The following is a 14680-nucleotide window of genomic DNA, read 5'->3' on the forward strand; positions in this document are numbered from 1 at the left end:
AGATTTTTTAGAGTCTGATTCCAGAGGAAGGGACAAGGCTGCAGACATCTCCCTGAGGAATTTCGAAAATGAGGACTGTTCCGGTTTGGAGGTGGCATCGGGTGCCGACGGGTCCTCATCAGATGAGGAGGGATCCTCCTCGGTACCGAGAGGGGATTCCTCCCATAAGTCAGGGTCTCGGACTTCTGGTGCATGTCGAGACACCGGGGTGGAAGGTGCGGTATGGCGGGTCTTGGATAAAGATTTCCCAGAGCGCACCGAGACGGTACCAGGAGAGGAAGACCGGCGTCGATCCCGGTCCCGGGAAGAATGACGCACTGCCTGGTGCCGAGGAGGATCCGATGTGGTATGGGAGTGAACCACTGGATTGATGTGAAGCTGCTCAGCCGAAAGAACCGGCATGGAGGTGTTGATAGGTACCAAAGGAGTGGATACCGGTGGTTCGGTACGGGGCTCGGGCCGGTCTGGTACCGGAAGGAGCGGTGCCAGGATAGTGGGCAACAGGTGCTCGAGTTGTTGCTGTAACTGTTCCTGGAGCTGAACTTTTAAGATGGCCGAGATACGGTCATCGAGGGGTGGCATCGGAACCGCTTTCTTTTTCTTCGGTTCCTTAGATGCCGCTCCACGCCCCGGCGATGAGGAGGCCGATGACGAGGCACTCACCGAGATCGGGGCGGAGCGCTTGCGGGATCGGTGCGATGCCGGTAAGGTCGGCGTCGCCACCGTAGTTGGAGGGCGCTCGAGGGAAGAGGAAGGCTTCTTAGCCGGCTTACCTGGCGCCAGAGACGCCGATGTGGGGTCGGGCGGTGTCGAAGTAGACGGTGCCGATTTCTGTGGTACCGCTGTCGATGTCGAGGAGTCCATCACCGACCCGGAGCAGAAGAGAAGAGTTTGTTGAATTCTTCGGTTTTTAAGAGTTCTCTTTTGAAGAGTGGCACAGTGGGTGCAGGAGTCCGCCCGATGCTCCGGACCCAGACACTGTAAACACCAATTGTGTGGGTCAGTGATGGAGATCGGGCGTGCACACCGCTGGCACTTTTTAAAACCGACCTGCGGGGGCATGAAGGGGAAAATGGCCTCCGCAAAATCGAACCCCGAGGCCTGTATAATGGCAACAGGCCCCGCCGGGGCAAAATCGAAAAAAGTCGAAAAAAAGCAAGTTTTTTTTTTTTTTTTTTTACAAAGCAAAAGAAAAAGATACCCGAAGGCAAAATAAGAAAAATTAAGGAAAAAAGCGCGAGCGGGAAGGCAAAAAAGTGGTTTCAACGGCCGTTGAAAAAACACACGCGTCTTCTTCGCTCCGCGAAAACGAAGAAACTGGGGACCACGCACTCCTCCGTCGGGCGGGAAGGTACTCGCGCACGCGCGGTGCGGCCAACTAGAAACTTCTAGTTAAAAAGGTCCGTACCGAGGGCTCCGTCGGTGACGTCACCCATGTGTTAAGAATATGCTGCCTGCTTGTCCTGGGATAAAATTATTATTATTATTAAATAATGTGGGGGAGAGTGGGGAACCCTGAGGGACCCTGCAAGGGTTTTTCCAAGCTAAGGAAAGCTGTTTGTTAGACTTAACTTGACAGAATCTCAATCCAAAGAACCCTTTGAACCATGAAAGAACATTACCTTGCAACCCTAGGGCATCTAGGCAGGTCAACAATGGTGTGAGAGAAGTGGATTTGCAAAGAGAGCTAAAAAAGACTTATCGACTTCCTCCAGGAACTTGTCCAAAACTTCTTAAAACCAGCTACGCTATCCGCTCTTACCACATCCTTTGGCAACGCGCTCCAGAGCTTAACTATTCTCAGAGTGAAAATATTTTTCCTTCTATTGGTTTTAAAAGTATTTCCCTGTAACTTCATTGAGTGTCCCCTAGTCTTTGTAATTTTTGACAGAGTGAAAAATCGATCCACTTGTACTCGTTCTACTCCACTCAGGATTTAGTAGACTTCAATCATATCTCCCCTCAGCCTTGTCTTTTCCAAGCTGAAGAGCCCTAACCATTTTAGAGTTTCCTCATACGAGAGGAGTTCCATCCACTTTACCATCTTTGTAGCTCTTCTTTGAACCTTTTCTAGCGCCACTATATTTTTCTTGAGATAAGGAGACCAGAGTTGAATGCCTATGCAGGAGGAAAAAATTAAAAACTACAGAGAGAGTGTGAGTGAGTGAATGTGTGTGTAAGAGTATAATGCTGACAAGCTACCAGTGGGATGAGAGAGCTTTTGAGAAATGCTGTGTTGGCGCTTTATCAATGGTTTCATCCCCTTGTACGGCCACTCTAACCTGCTTGAAAAAGTGGACACATAGCTAAAAATACAATAGAGGATCCAGTAGCACTATTGATTGCTTAGCATGCATGTCCAGAGTTCAGACAGGACACATACCATGAGCAAGGTATGCCATGCCACAGGCACCTTGCACTTGCGGGGCTGGAGGCAGTGAGGCAGCAGCTGAGGAGGAACAGGAAGACACCAGTTTGGGTTTGAAGTGCAGATCACTGAGCCTCAGTAGGGGTTCAGAAGTCACAGCGTCCAGCTGTAGAGGAGTAAGCTGCACAGATACTGGGGTCAGTGGGAAGAAGAGCTCTTTGCTGTCCTTTGTGTGCTTTGGAGTTGTTGGTGCATCTCCTGTTGACTGAAAACAGAGGAAACAAATTAAGTTCATATCTAAAGTAATCGTGGCCAGGGATGAAGATCTGATGCTTTCTGAAATCTGTCTGGTATCAACCAGAGTTTCCTCTTACACCTGGATTCTATAAACTTGTGTGCCCAAATTCATGCCTAGATCATAAATTTGCATCTGCAAGTTATAGAATAAGGGCAGTTAATTTGATAGTTGCTTATCAACTAGAGATAGCAGCCAATTATTTGCTTACATTGGTGTTAATTGGCCCCAATTAGCATCTTTGTGAGCAGAACTGCCCTTAGTCATCATTATCCAAGTTGCACTTGTCAATTCCATTTCATGCAACTTCTAGGGAGGCATGGATGTGGGAGGAGTATGTTTGGGTCAGGGGCATACCTAGGGTTTTGGCATGCAGCTTATAGAATACAAAGATTTACACACTTAACTGTCAACAATTAGGCAGAAACACTTACACCGGTCTGATATGGCACAAGTGCTCACACCTAAAATTAGGTGCAAATCTACAGCTTTACACTAGCATTCTAAAATGGAAGTTTATGTCATTAGTGAGCTGGGAAAAACTCAGGTCTCCAGAGAAGCAAGAGCGTCAGTCAATAGGAAGCCAGGTCTTGCATAGAGAGCAGTGCAGAGCATCACTGAGCAAACCATCACACCGGCCATTACTTCTTATTGTATTGTGAATATTTTCTTACATTCTTTTGTAGAGCTTAAACTGCATCAGGAGATTTAATTGGATCTTCTGTTTGGTTCAGAACTTTTAACTAACTCCTTCTCAGTTTCCAGTTCTGTCAGAACTGCCCTCACTGATAAATATCAAACACAGATCTGATTATACCTTAAAATATATATGCATCCACTAAAAAGACTCAACACAGAATTGCATTTCGGTGCAGAGCGCCTGCCCTAGGAGTCAAAGTCTGTAAAAAACAATCCTATATAATAAAACGCTAGCCGCGCATGCGCACTCAGACCTGCATGATCTGTAATCCCTAATCCGTGATCTGTAGGTCCGTGGCCAGAGTGCGTATGCGGCGGCTAGACAAAGCAAGAAACAGACTCGAGCGCTGTGGCCGACTCAGGATGGGAGGATGCGCCGCATAATGCTGCACAGATACTGGAGGGGGAGAGACATATTGCTTCTGCACATACCGGTACAAACCTCCCTCCAGCGTTGGCAATCGCTGCACGTTAAACAGGCTGCTTCGCGACTTTCTCCTGCAGTTGAGTCTCTCTGCCGCGTCACTAATGATGTCATCAATGACGCGACACAGAGACTCAATGGCAAAAGAAAGCCGTGAACCAGCCTGTTTAGCGTGCTCTGCCCCCGAGGACAGCAGCCCTTCATTGACTGCCGGTGACCTGTTCAGCTACTCTCTAGAAACCTTCCCGCGGTCCCGACTCCAGCAGCACTGTACACACGCTGCTTCGGGGCCTTCTACTGCCCTGATTTACTCTGGCACAGAAGCAGAGTGAAGGCCCCGAAGCAGCGTGTGTACAATGCTGCAGATGCTGCTGGTATAGCAGGTTTGTCGGGACCGCGGGAAGGGAAGGGGGGGGCCGGAAAGGGACTAAGGGAGCCAACCAGACCTCGGGAAGGGAAAGGGGGGGTTAGAGGAAATGCTGCTGCTGCACAGGAAAGTAGTGTGGGGGAGGGAAATGGAGAGGGAAGAAATGCTGCTAATATACATTAAAAAAAAACTTACTCTGTGAAACTTCAGTTATTACAAAAAAAAAAAAAAAAAAAATAGGTGACAAACCGCAAGGTAATGGCGGAATAGAAATCCCTAATGTAATGTAATGTAATGTAATATGACACCTCCATATACAAACAGAGAGAGACAAGACAAGGAGCAATAGAGAAAGATTGAAAGAAAGAAAAAAATAAAAGGAGAGAGAGAGAGACACAGAAAAAAAATATCCACATACATCAGCCAAAGAGACAAACACCAAAACAAACACAGGGCAGGGAAGCGCCAACAAAAAAGACTTCAGCCGCGAGCCACTCAATGGGACCAGGTAGGCAGCCATGCGAGGGAGAGCAACAGAATTAAAAAAGGTAATGTGCAGGGAGAAGCTGGGCCTGCTTGCGGGGAACACAATAAGGGAAGGGGGGAGCCCTTGGAGCAGGCTAGACCGCGGGAATGGAAGGCGGAGGGGCCAAAAGGAGCAGGCCACTTCGTGGTAAGAGTAGGGAAGAGGGTGGGGGAAAATGCTGCTACTGCTGCACAGGGACCTGGAGGGGGAGGGAAATGCGAGCAGGAAGAGGTGATGATGGACAGGGGGGAAAAAAAGGAAGGTAGGCTTATTGCTGGACAGGGGGAATAGGAAGAGGTGATGATGGACACGAGGGGGGGGGAAATGAAGGGAGGCTTACTGCTGGACAGGGGGAGCAGGAAGAGGTGCTGATGGACAGGGGGGAGGTAAAACAAAGAGAGAAGGGCTGCTGCTGGATAAGGGGAGCAGTGAAGGGGTGGTGGTGAACACAGGGGAGGTAAAAAGAAGGGAGAATGGACAGGAAAAAGCGGCTAAGGAGACAGAGAGAGAAAGAAATAAAGACAGACACACACATATATTCTAGCACCCGTTAATGTAACGGGCTATAAAGCTAGATAATCATTTACATATCTAAGGACAATGAGTAAAAACATATTACATTACATTGGTGAATTCTATTCCTCTTATACCTTGCAGTTCTAGGCGAATTACAGAAGATAACTGGACATTTCCAGGAAGGTTACAGGAAATAGTGCTAATCACATGGTTGAGAGATTGCTTGGAAAATTATAGGATTGGGAGCAATAGGGAAAAGTTTTAATTTTTCTTGATAAATTTTCTGAATAGCAGGGTTTTGATTTTCCTTTGGAATATTTTGTAGTCGGACGTAGTTGTCAGTATATTTGAAAGGTGGTGGTCTATTTTCGCTGCTTGCATTGCTAGGCTGTCGTACATCTTCTTGCGCTGTGTTCCTTTGATTGGGGGATGAATAAATAGGGTCTGAGTTCTCATATGTACTGCCTGTAAAGTTTCTTAACTTATTAAGTATATTTATTTGACTTTTCTTCTTCTTCTTAGGTGCCATCGACTCGTGCTTCAGTCCCAGCAACTTGATGAATTACAAATCTAAAAAGAAATCGGTTTTGTGCAAGTCTGGTAAGGTCCTCCAGCATCAGCCCCCATGGTTGTTTTCAATGTGTTCACCCATCTGATTGCAGGATGCCCTCTTCGCCTCTTCTTTGACTTTTATGCTTTGCTATTTTTAATGGACAATGCTTGGCGCACTTTATGTTTTTGAATGGTTGCACCAAAATTGTCACTAGATACAGCAATCCTTTTAATTTGTACTATATACTTTTGACTATAAGATTTAATTATTATGTCTGAATATATAAGCATTTTCTGGTATGTTGCTAAGTAGTATTTTTTTAATTTATGCATGCTTTTATTATTCATTTGTGTTTTATAATTATTTATCCAAATATTTACTCATTGTGCTTGGATATGTAAATGATTGATATCTGTATGTACTGTTTTTATGGACTGACTCCTGAAGCAGGCGCTCTGGGCCAAAATTCAATTCTTGAGTTATTTTAGTAGATGCATAATAAATATTACCCTTGTGTTGGAATCAGAGTAGACCCCCCATTTTATTGTTCATTTAAAATAGCCTTAAGAAACTCCTACCACTTATACTCTGAAGATTTGGGTGTAATGAGGGACTAGATTCATCATCGCAGCACACAAAATTCTCACAAGGAGTCACAGGTTATTTTGTAACATAAATATAATAGATTAAATTTTGATGCATAAATGCAAAGATAAGTAAACAGGCAAATTTAACTTAGGTATGTTCTCATCCTTGACCAGAAATAGGTCTCACTCTATTCTCGGGCTTCCTCAAGCAGATAAAACTCAGAAATAGTAATTCTTTGTAAAAATATCCATATTAGCAGCAGCACTACGAAAGTGCTTCCACACTAAAGACATGGAGATCTCCTTTTCTATTTCCTGGAATATATGAAATATATATATATATATATATATATATATATATATAAACGAATGCAATAGTATATATACATATATAATAATTTCTAAAGTTCTATTCAGATGTGTTTTGTTTGATATTTATCAGTGGATGTTTTCAGAGATTATTTTTCCTTGTGTGTGGTATAGTGTCAACAAAATGAAAAAAAGTCTCAAAGAATGCCATAAGCCTACATTCACAACTACCTGAGATTTGTTTTTAGAACCTCCCCCACCACAGCAATAAAAGTTCTTGGATAAGGGCAATGGACGCCACTTTCTTTCAGAATGCACCATGTGTGCATTATGTTTGACCACTATGGGCTAGATTCACTAACCTGCCCGATCGTGCCCAATCCGTGGCAGGCCGACGAATTCTCAACGTATCCTCATGCAAATGGGGGCAATTGGAAGCACGCCCCCCAACGACTGCACGGATCGCTGGAGAGCGATCCTGACACATGTGCAGACCATCTTCTTTGCCTGTAGATGGTCTGTGCATGCTCACCGCGAAGGAAAAGATGGAAACTTTTTTTAAAAAAAATACAGAGCTTGAAACTTTCGCGAGCCTGTAGTTTTAACCCGTGGGTTGAAAGTGGGGCTGTACCGCAGGTTAAAACCACGGAGTGGGGGAAGAGAGCAGGGCAGCAAGAGAAGGAGAATCGGGGCAGACAGCAGGAGAAGCAGAATCGGGGCCGAGAGCAGGAGAATCAGGGCAGAGAACAGGGTTTTTGCACAAGCGACTGGTCCTCGGCAATCGCTTGTTTTTGGATCAGGCAGCCCAGTCGGTGTTCCTGAAATTGTTTTGTGAATCGCGTCCTTCCTACTTTGCATGCCGTTCCCCCTCATTTGCATGCACGGATCAGATGATGATCAGCACAGAGGTTAGTGAATCGGGTCGGAGGAAAATCGGGTCAGTACACGACTGCAAACCCGGGCTTAGTGAATCGCAAACATAGGCCTTAGTGAATCTAGCCCTATGTGTTACTGCATGATGCTACAGACATTGTCCACTGCCTCTGCAGCTTCTCTACCTCAAAGCAACCTTATACGAGAAGTAGCAATTTACCCAGGTAATTGGCTCTTTCAAAAACATATCCACCTTCTAAAATGGCTAAGAGTAGGAGTGCTGTTTCACAATGCACACAGCTGCACCACAGCAGCATTCCCCGTTCTGGGCAGATCAGAAAATAATGTGTAAATTGTATTTTCAAATCTACATGCATTATTTTCCATTCAACTTTTGTGCCCACTTTTTGTGTGGGTAAAATCCATGGGCATTTTTCAAAGGATAAAGCCATGTGGTTGCCATATTAGTCCACTTTAAAGGTTATAAATGGAAAGAAAACTAAAGAACAAAAAAAATAAGGGGATACCTTTTTTGGATTAACAATACATTTTTTGGCAAGCTTTTGAAGGCAGAAGCTTCTTCTGATCAGGTTTTATTTCCATGTTATTTTTCAAAGGGAAAGTACTACTACTAATAATCACTTCTATAGTTATGTACCTTTGGCAAGGAGTTTGGATTATGACTTTAATGAACATTATGTACTTTCTAACCACACAAAGCTCATCACTGACCTATAATTTTCAAAACCATGCAACCTGTAAATTTACTACTATTACACTAATGACCAATCCCTCCATTGGAACAGCAGGGAATGCTGCAAGACAGAAGCAAAATGCATGGACAGAAGTGTGTGACGAGTTCAGTACAGGAATCGTAGGGTAGGAGCATCAAGAAAAGCAATCACAGCACAGCGCTGTGTGTGATTAGGTGCAAGAAGTAAAACAACAAGAGGTACTAAAGGGCAACAGTGAAATGTATTGTCTACTGGGTGGAAGAGATGTCTCATATATACAGAGAAATAGCATATTTCAAAGTCCAATGGAAATGGATAATCTAGCCACTAACTCTACCCTCACAAGATGAGACGGCAGTGGCTCTTCTATTCCATAAGGTAAACAGACTTGCTCCTCATCTTTTGCATCTCAAACTGAAGACTTCATAAGGTGTCTGATGCTAAATCTCTCTCAAATCAACTTGATATAAAAGAAACCTTCTGTTTTGGTAACACTCTTATCATATGAATCATTTATCAGAGAGAACTAAAAGTGAATCTTTTAATACTTCTCATTTCATTTGGGTATGCAATACAAAATCACTGAGTCAGCTTTACATAGAGAAAGTGAATTACTCTGAAGACATCTCTATAAGGTTGTAGATCGGCCATCTACAAATAGATGAAACTTACCGTATTTTTGCTCCATAAGATGCACTTTTTCACCCCCAAAAAGTGGGTGGAAATGTAGGTGTGTCTTATCGAGTGAATATACCCTCCCGGTACCTTTTTAAAATTCTTGTCCAGAGCTGTATCGGCAGGAGCTTTCCGCGCTCCAGCCTCTCCCTTGCTGGACAGCTGCCTCCTCATCTCTTACAGAAGAGCGGCGTACAAGCTTTTCGCGCTCCTGCCTAGCTCCCGTGCCATTCCCTGAATGGCTGACCTCAGTTCTCACGGGACTCGCAAGAACTGTTGGCAGTCATTCAGGGCATAGCGTGGGACCAGGCAGGAGCGTGAATAGCTCGTGCCTGCCTTGTGCGCTGCTCTGCTGCAAGAGATGAGGAGGCAGCTGTCCATCGAGGGAGGGGCAGGAGCGCGGAAAGCTCCTGCCAATACAGCGCTGGGCCAGAATTTTAAAATATACTGGGGGGGGGGTGTGTGCTGCCCATCACTAGACCACCAGAGGGGGAACAGGGTTCAGGTAGATGCGTCTTATGGTCAGGTGCGTCTTACAAAGCGAAAAATATGGTAATCCTTCTAATTCAGATAATAATAGCTTCATACAAGATAATACAGACTTCTTGAACAAATTAAAAATCATCAAACAACTACCACCAGGTGTACTTCTAGTCACAATGGATGTAGAATCACTATACAGTAACATTCTCCATGCAGATGGCAAAGCTGCATGTGAAAAATTCCTAAAAACATCCACCCTGGACCACTAATATTCATTGGAAGCTATTATAACATTAATCAAATCAATTCTAACTCAACTACTTCCACATTAACAATGATATATGTGTGCAAATCATAGGCAGTACTATGAGCACAAGAATGGCACCACAATATGCTAACCTCTTCATGGTAGAACTGGAACAGACATTTTTGAATACATATCAGAATAAACCCCTAAAATATCACTGGCATATTGATGTAATTTTCAAGATTTGGATTGAGGGAGAAGAGACTCTCCATTTTACAGTTCTTTCAAGATATACCATCCCACAGTCAAATTTAAATTGATGACTCCTTAGAAAAAGTAAACTTTCTAGACACCACAGTTTCCATCAACAATGGCAATATACAAACATCTATAGATAGGACACCTACAGAAAGATGCAGTTACCTCCACAACTCCAACTTCTACCCTTCACATATTAAAAAAATCCATTATACACAGCCAAACTCTGTCCCGACCCAAGAGACAAACACTTCAAAACACAGACAATCTTCAAACAAAAAGGATACAACCCCCAAATAATCACCAAGAATACCCATGGAAAACCTATTGCAGTACAAAATCAAGAAAACTACAGAGAGAGTTTCCCCCCTGGTAGACATACAATCCAGAGCTGGAAAAACAGAGAAAATTTATAAAAGACCTGCAGCCACTACTCCAGGAGGATGAATTACTTAAAAGAAATATTCCCAACTCCACCTATGCTAGCCTTCAGCCACCTAATCTGAAACAAAAACTAGTGAAAAGCAAACTCCCAACAGAAACTCAGAACGAAGGGAACAGCTCACATCCCTGCAATATACCAAGTTGCAAACTGTGCCAATACATTTCATGGGATCCTAGAGTTACACACATGGGGAAAACATTCATCATAAGGGGATCCTACACATGCTCATCTTCTAATGTGGCATATATCATTCAAAGCAAAAGTATAAAGAAAGGTGTTATATTGGAGAAACAAGTCAGATGCTAAAGACTCGAACCAATCTACACAGATATATTAAATTTACAATGCCAACCAGGACGTTACCTCTGTAGGACACTACTTCAGAAAACCAAATACTGCATCAATGATTTTATGGTGAAAATACTAAAAGGAAGTTTTAAGACAATGCAGAAATGTAAGACCTTTGAAATCAAAATATTTTGACACCCACCAGACAGGAATTAACAAAGAGCTTGGTTTTCTATCGCATTACAAACCATAAAATTATACTGCTTTGTCACCTTCTTACCATTCATCCATATTGTCCAGTCTTTCACCCACCCGGCTCTCCTTTGGGATATTTCATAAAGCTGTGCTACCGAGCAGCGCACATAAATGCATGTTCTATTCCTATGGGCGGCTTGGCTGATAGGCATAGAAACATAGAAGATGACGGCAGAAAAGGGCTACAGCCCATCAAGTCTGCCCACTCTGCTTACCCACCCATGTCTATGCCCTAATGACCCAATTTCCTTATCTTGACCCTCGTAGGGATCCCACATGGGTATCCCATTTATTCTTAAAGTCTGGCACGCTGTCTGCCTCGATCACTTGCACTGGAACCTTGTTCCAATGATCAACCATTCTGTCTGTGAAGAAATACTTTATGGTGTCGCCATGAAATTTTCTGCCCCTGAGTTTGAGCGGGTGCCCTCTTGTGGCCGAAGGTCCCTTGAGAAAGAAAATATCATCTTCCACTTCGACATGTCCCGTGAGGTACTTAAATGTTTCGATCATGTCTCCCCTCTCCCTACGTTCCTCGAGAGTGTAGAGCTGCAATTTGTTCAGTCTCTCTTTGTACGCAGCTTTGTAAAAAAAAAAAACCAAACACTTCTTTCTTACTTACCCATCCCATTCCCTCTTCCATTGGAATGTTTTTATGTTTCACTTTTACATTCTAATATTTGTCAACATTTGCTTTTTCTGATCTGAAGGGTAATCTTCAAAAGCTAATAAAAAATTCATTGTTATTTATTTATTTATTTGGATTTTTATCCCGTCCTCCCAGTAGCTCAGAACGGTCTACAAATGAACAATAAAAAAGTATCACCTTATTTCTTTTATGTTTTGCTGTATTTCAATATATCACCTCTAAATCAGTACAGTAATTATTTTTTCCAGGTGTTTCTCCTGACATTCATGGTGTCAGTATCAAGTCAAAATAAAATACTTAGAAGGAAATTCATCAAAGGGTGTTACCACGTTAGCATGTGCTAGAATGCTAAAGATGCCCATTATATTCCTATAGGTGTCTTTAGCGTGTACTAATGTGGTAATGCCCTTTGATTAATTCCCTCCTTTAGTGTCATCTACTATAATAAAACACTAAGAGCGCATGCGCACTCTTACCTCCATGATCCATGATCCCTGATCTGTAGGTCTGTGGCCGGTAGGAGTGTGCATGCGCACTTACAACGGTCCCTGTGGTCTTGCCGGCTCCCTTACACTTCATGCCCTGCGCGGCTCCCCCCCTCACTCACTCTAAGATAGTTCGTCGTCGGTGCACCCCCCCACACCTTATGGATAGATCTCAGGAAAGAGCCTCCCTTCCAAGCAGGCACAGGAAAGGGGGGGTAGGAAGAGGGGAAAGCGGGGAAAGGCATGAAGGGGGAGGGAAGGAAGGAAGAATTGAACTCAGCGCCGCCGCAGGTCTCCCCCCACTCTGTGCGGGAGTAGCGGTGAGGCCAGAAGAAGGAGCGGATGAAGCACAATCACAGCACGAGGGAGACCGTGCAAAGGGAAATGGGTTGAAAAAGCGAAAGGTGGGATGGGAAGGGGAAAGGGAGGGGGAGGAAGCCTACAACGAAAAAAAAAAGGACTTTATACAGAGGCGAACGGAGGCTCTTTTGTAGCTTTAGCGGTGATCTCGGCGACGGCTCATGGTACAATCCTCCATCTTGAATTCAAATTGAGTGGAAAAAAAAAAATCAACGCCTAACAGAGGGAACAAGGGCAGGATGAAGAGGAGTCTCTAGCACCCGTTAATGTAACGGGCTAAAACACTAGTATTTGATAATATGACAAAACTTTCATTCCACAAAATAATCTCCAATGTTGTTAGTAGGAGCTTATTTGTTTTGAGGCAGATATGTTTGGTTTGCTTAATGCTTCAATATTATACCTTTAGGATCCTCTTTCTAGCCTCTGTTATTTCTAAATTGGACCATAACAATTCCCTATACTATAGTCTGTTAAGTCACCCAAATCAGAAGGCTATGACTGGTGCAAAAAACACAGCTATCATGTTATCTGTAGAAAAATGATCACCTTATATCCCCTCCTTCCAAATCTGAGCACTGGCTTTTGTAGCATACCAAATCCTCTTCAAGTGCCTGATTATTATCCATCAGGTTATACACTTAGGTTTCTCTTTAATTCTTTCCAGTCTCCTCATCTCTTATATCCCTCAGTGGTCTCTCTCTCTCCTCTTCTCAGTGATCCCTTCTTGTTGAACCCTCTCATTGTCATATCTGGCCTGATTATATCAGGAATTCTTGCCTCGGTGCCATTACCCCATTCTTCTGCTCTCCATCAGGACTGAACTCTCTATCCAGAACATAAGAATAGCTTTACTGGGTCAGACCAATGGTCCATCAAGCCCAATAGCCCGTTCTCACGGTGGCCAATCCAGGTCACTAGTACCTGGCCAAAACCCAAGGAGTAGCAACATTCCATGCTAATGATCCAGGGCAAGTAGTGGCTTCCCCATGTCTTTCTCAATAACATACTATGGACTTTTCCTCCAGGAAATTGTTCAACCCTTTCTTAAAACCAGCTATGCTATCCGCTCTTACCACAACCTCTGGAAACGCATTCCAGAGTTTAATTATTCTTTGAGTGAAAAAAATATTTTCTCCTATTGGTTTTAAAAGTATTTCCCTGTACCTTCATTGAGTATCCCCTAGTCTTTGTAATTTTTGACAGTGAAAAATTGATCCACTTGTACCCGTTCTACTCCACTCAGGATTTTGTAGACTTCAATCCTATCTCCCCTCAGCCTTGTCTTTTCCAAGCTGAAGAGCCCTAACCTTTTTAGTCTTTCCTCATAAAAGAGGAGTTCCATCCCCTTTATCATCTTGGTCGCTCTTCTTTGAACCTTTTCTAGTGCCGCTGTATCTTTCTTGAGATAAGGAGATCAGAATTGAACGCAATACCTTTAAAACTTCTCCCCTTACATAGATCTTTCTGCAACTTTAGTCTAATATCTTTGAATTGAGTCTGCTCCTTTCGTTGGCAGCAGTATAAAGCTTTATGTCTCTCGCTGTCTCTCCTCCCATTGTCCCTCTATTTGGTAACTGAATTACAATTATTTTGCCTCCTGCTGTGCTCCTTTTGTTTGTTGTCTTGTTCTGATTCTGTCTGTACCCTCCCTTAATCATTTACATTGTAAGCTCCCTAGATTATTACTTTGCTTTGTGTTATTTCAAATAAAATTGAATGTGAACATTTAGTCAAACACTAAACGTTCATACTCAATGACTTAAGACCTAACAGAATCACACACATGCAAACACACACACACACTCACTCAGGCCTAATCACAATTCCATTAATGTTGATATGTAGAGTTCGTATACACTACCTCATATTTCCACCTGAACGGGCCCCTCAATCTGTACCAGGTAGACTCTCAGATTTTTTCTTCCTGGTCTGAGCAGCAACTGCTCTGGATTCCTCACCGTTTTTGACACTACTGATGGAGCTGTCTGCCTGATAGAACCGAGGTGGGGGCAGCGTTATTAAAGGGGAAAACACATCAAAAAGGGAAAGTAAGTGTTTTTTCTTGCTTCTTGTTGATTTGACGATAGCCTGCAGTCACCAGTTCAGGAGACGAGTCTTTAATTATATCCAGAGTACAGAGCAAGAAGGATGCCATGGCAACAAGTAAATGCAACAGCCAACAAAATGGTCACCCCTCTCTTGGAAGAGAGATCAGCAAAAAGCATCTCAATTTCCCTTTTTTTTCTCTCACTCTTTGAATCTCTCTGATGCTTTAACAAAA

The 14680-nt window shown here is 43.5% G+C and overlaps 1 protein-coding gene across 6 annotated transcripts in view; it reads right to left on the reverse strand.

The window, feature by feature from the left end:
* Window positions 1-14680, reverse strand: part of CABIN1 (calcineurin binding protein 1) — a 223083-nt gene that overhangs the window by 17413 nt on the left and 190990 nt on the right. For all 6 annotated transcript variants that reach the window (XM_033954800.1, XM_033954802.1, XM_033954803.1 and 3 more), the window contains one exon: window positions 2384-2633. In XM_033954800.1, coding sequence (XP_033810691.1) covers window positions 2384-2633 — 250 coding nt within the window. The remainder of the gene's footprint in view (window positions 1-2383; window positions 2634-14680) is intronic.

Source organism: Geotrypetes seraphini, chromosome 8 (genome assembly GCF_902459505.1).
Source record: "Geotrypetes seraphini chromosome 8, aGeoSer1.1, whole genome shotgun sequence".
NCBI classification, from domain to species: Eukaryota; Metazoa; Chordata; class Amphibia; order Gymnophiona; family Dermophiidae; genus Geotrypetes; species Geotrypetes seraphini.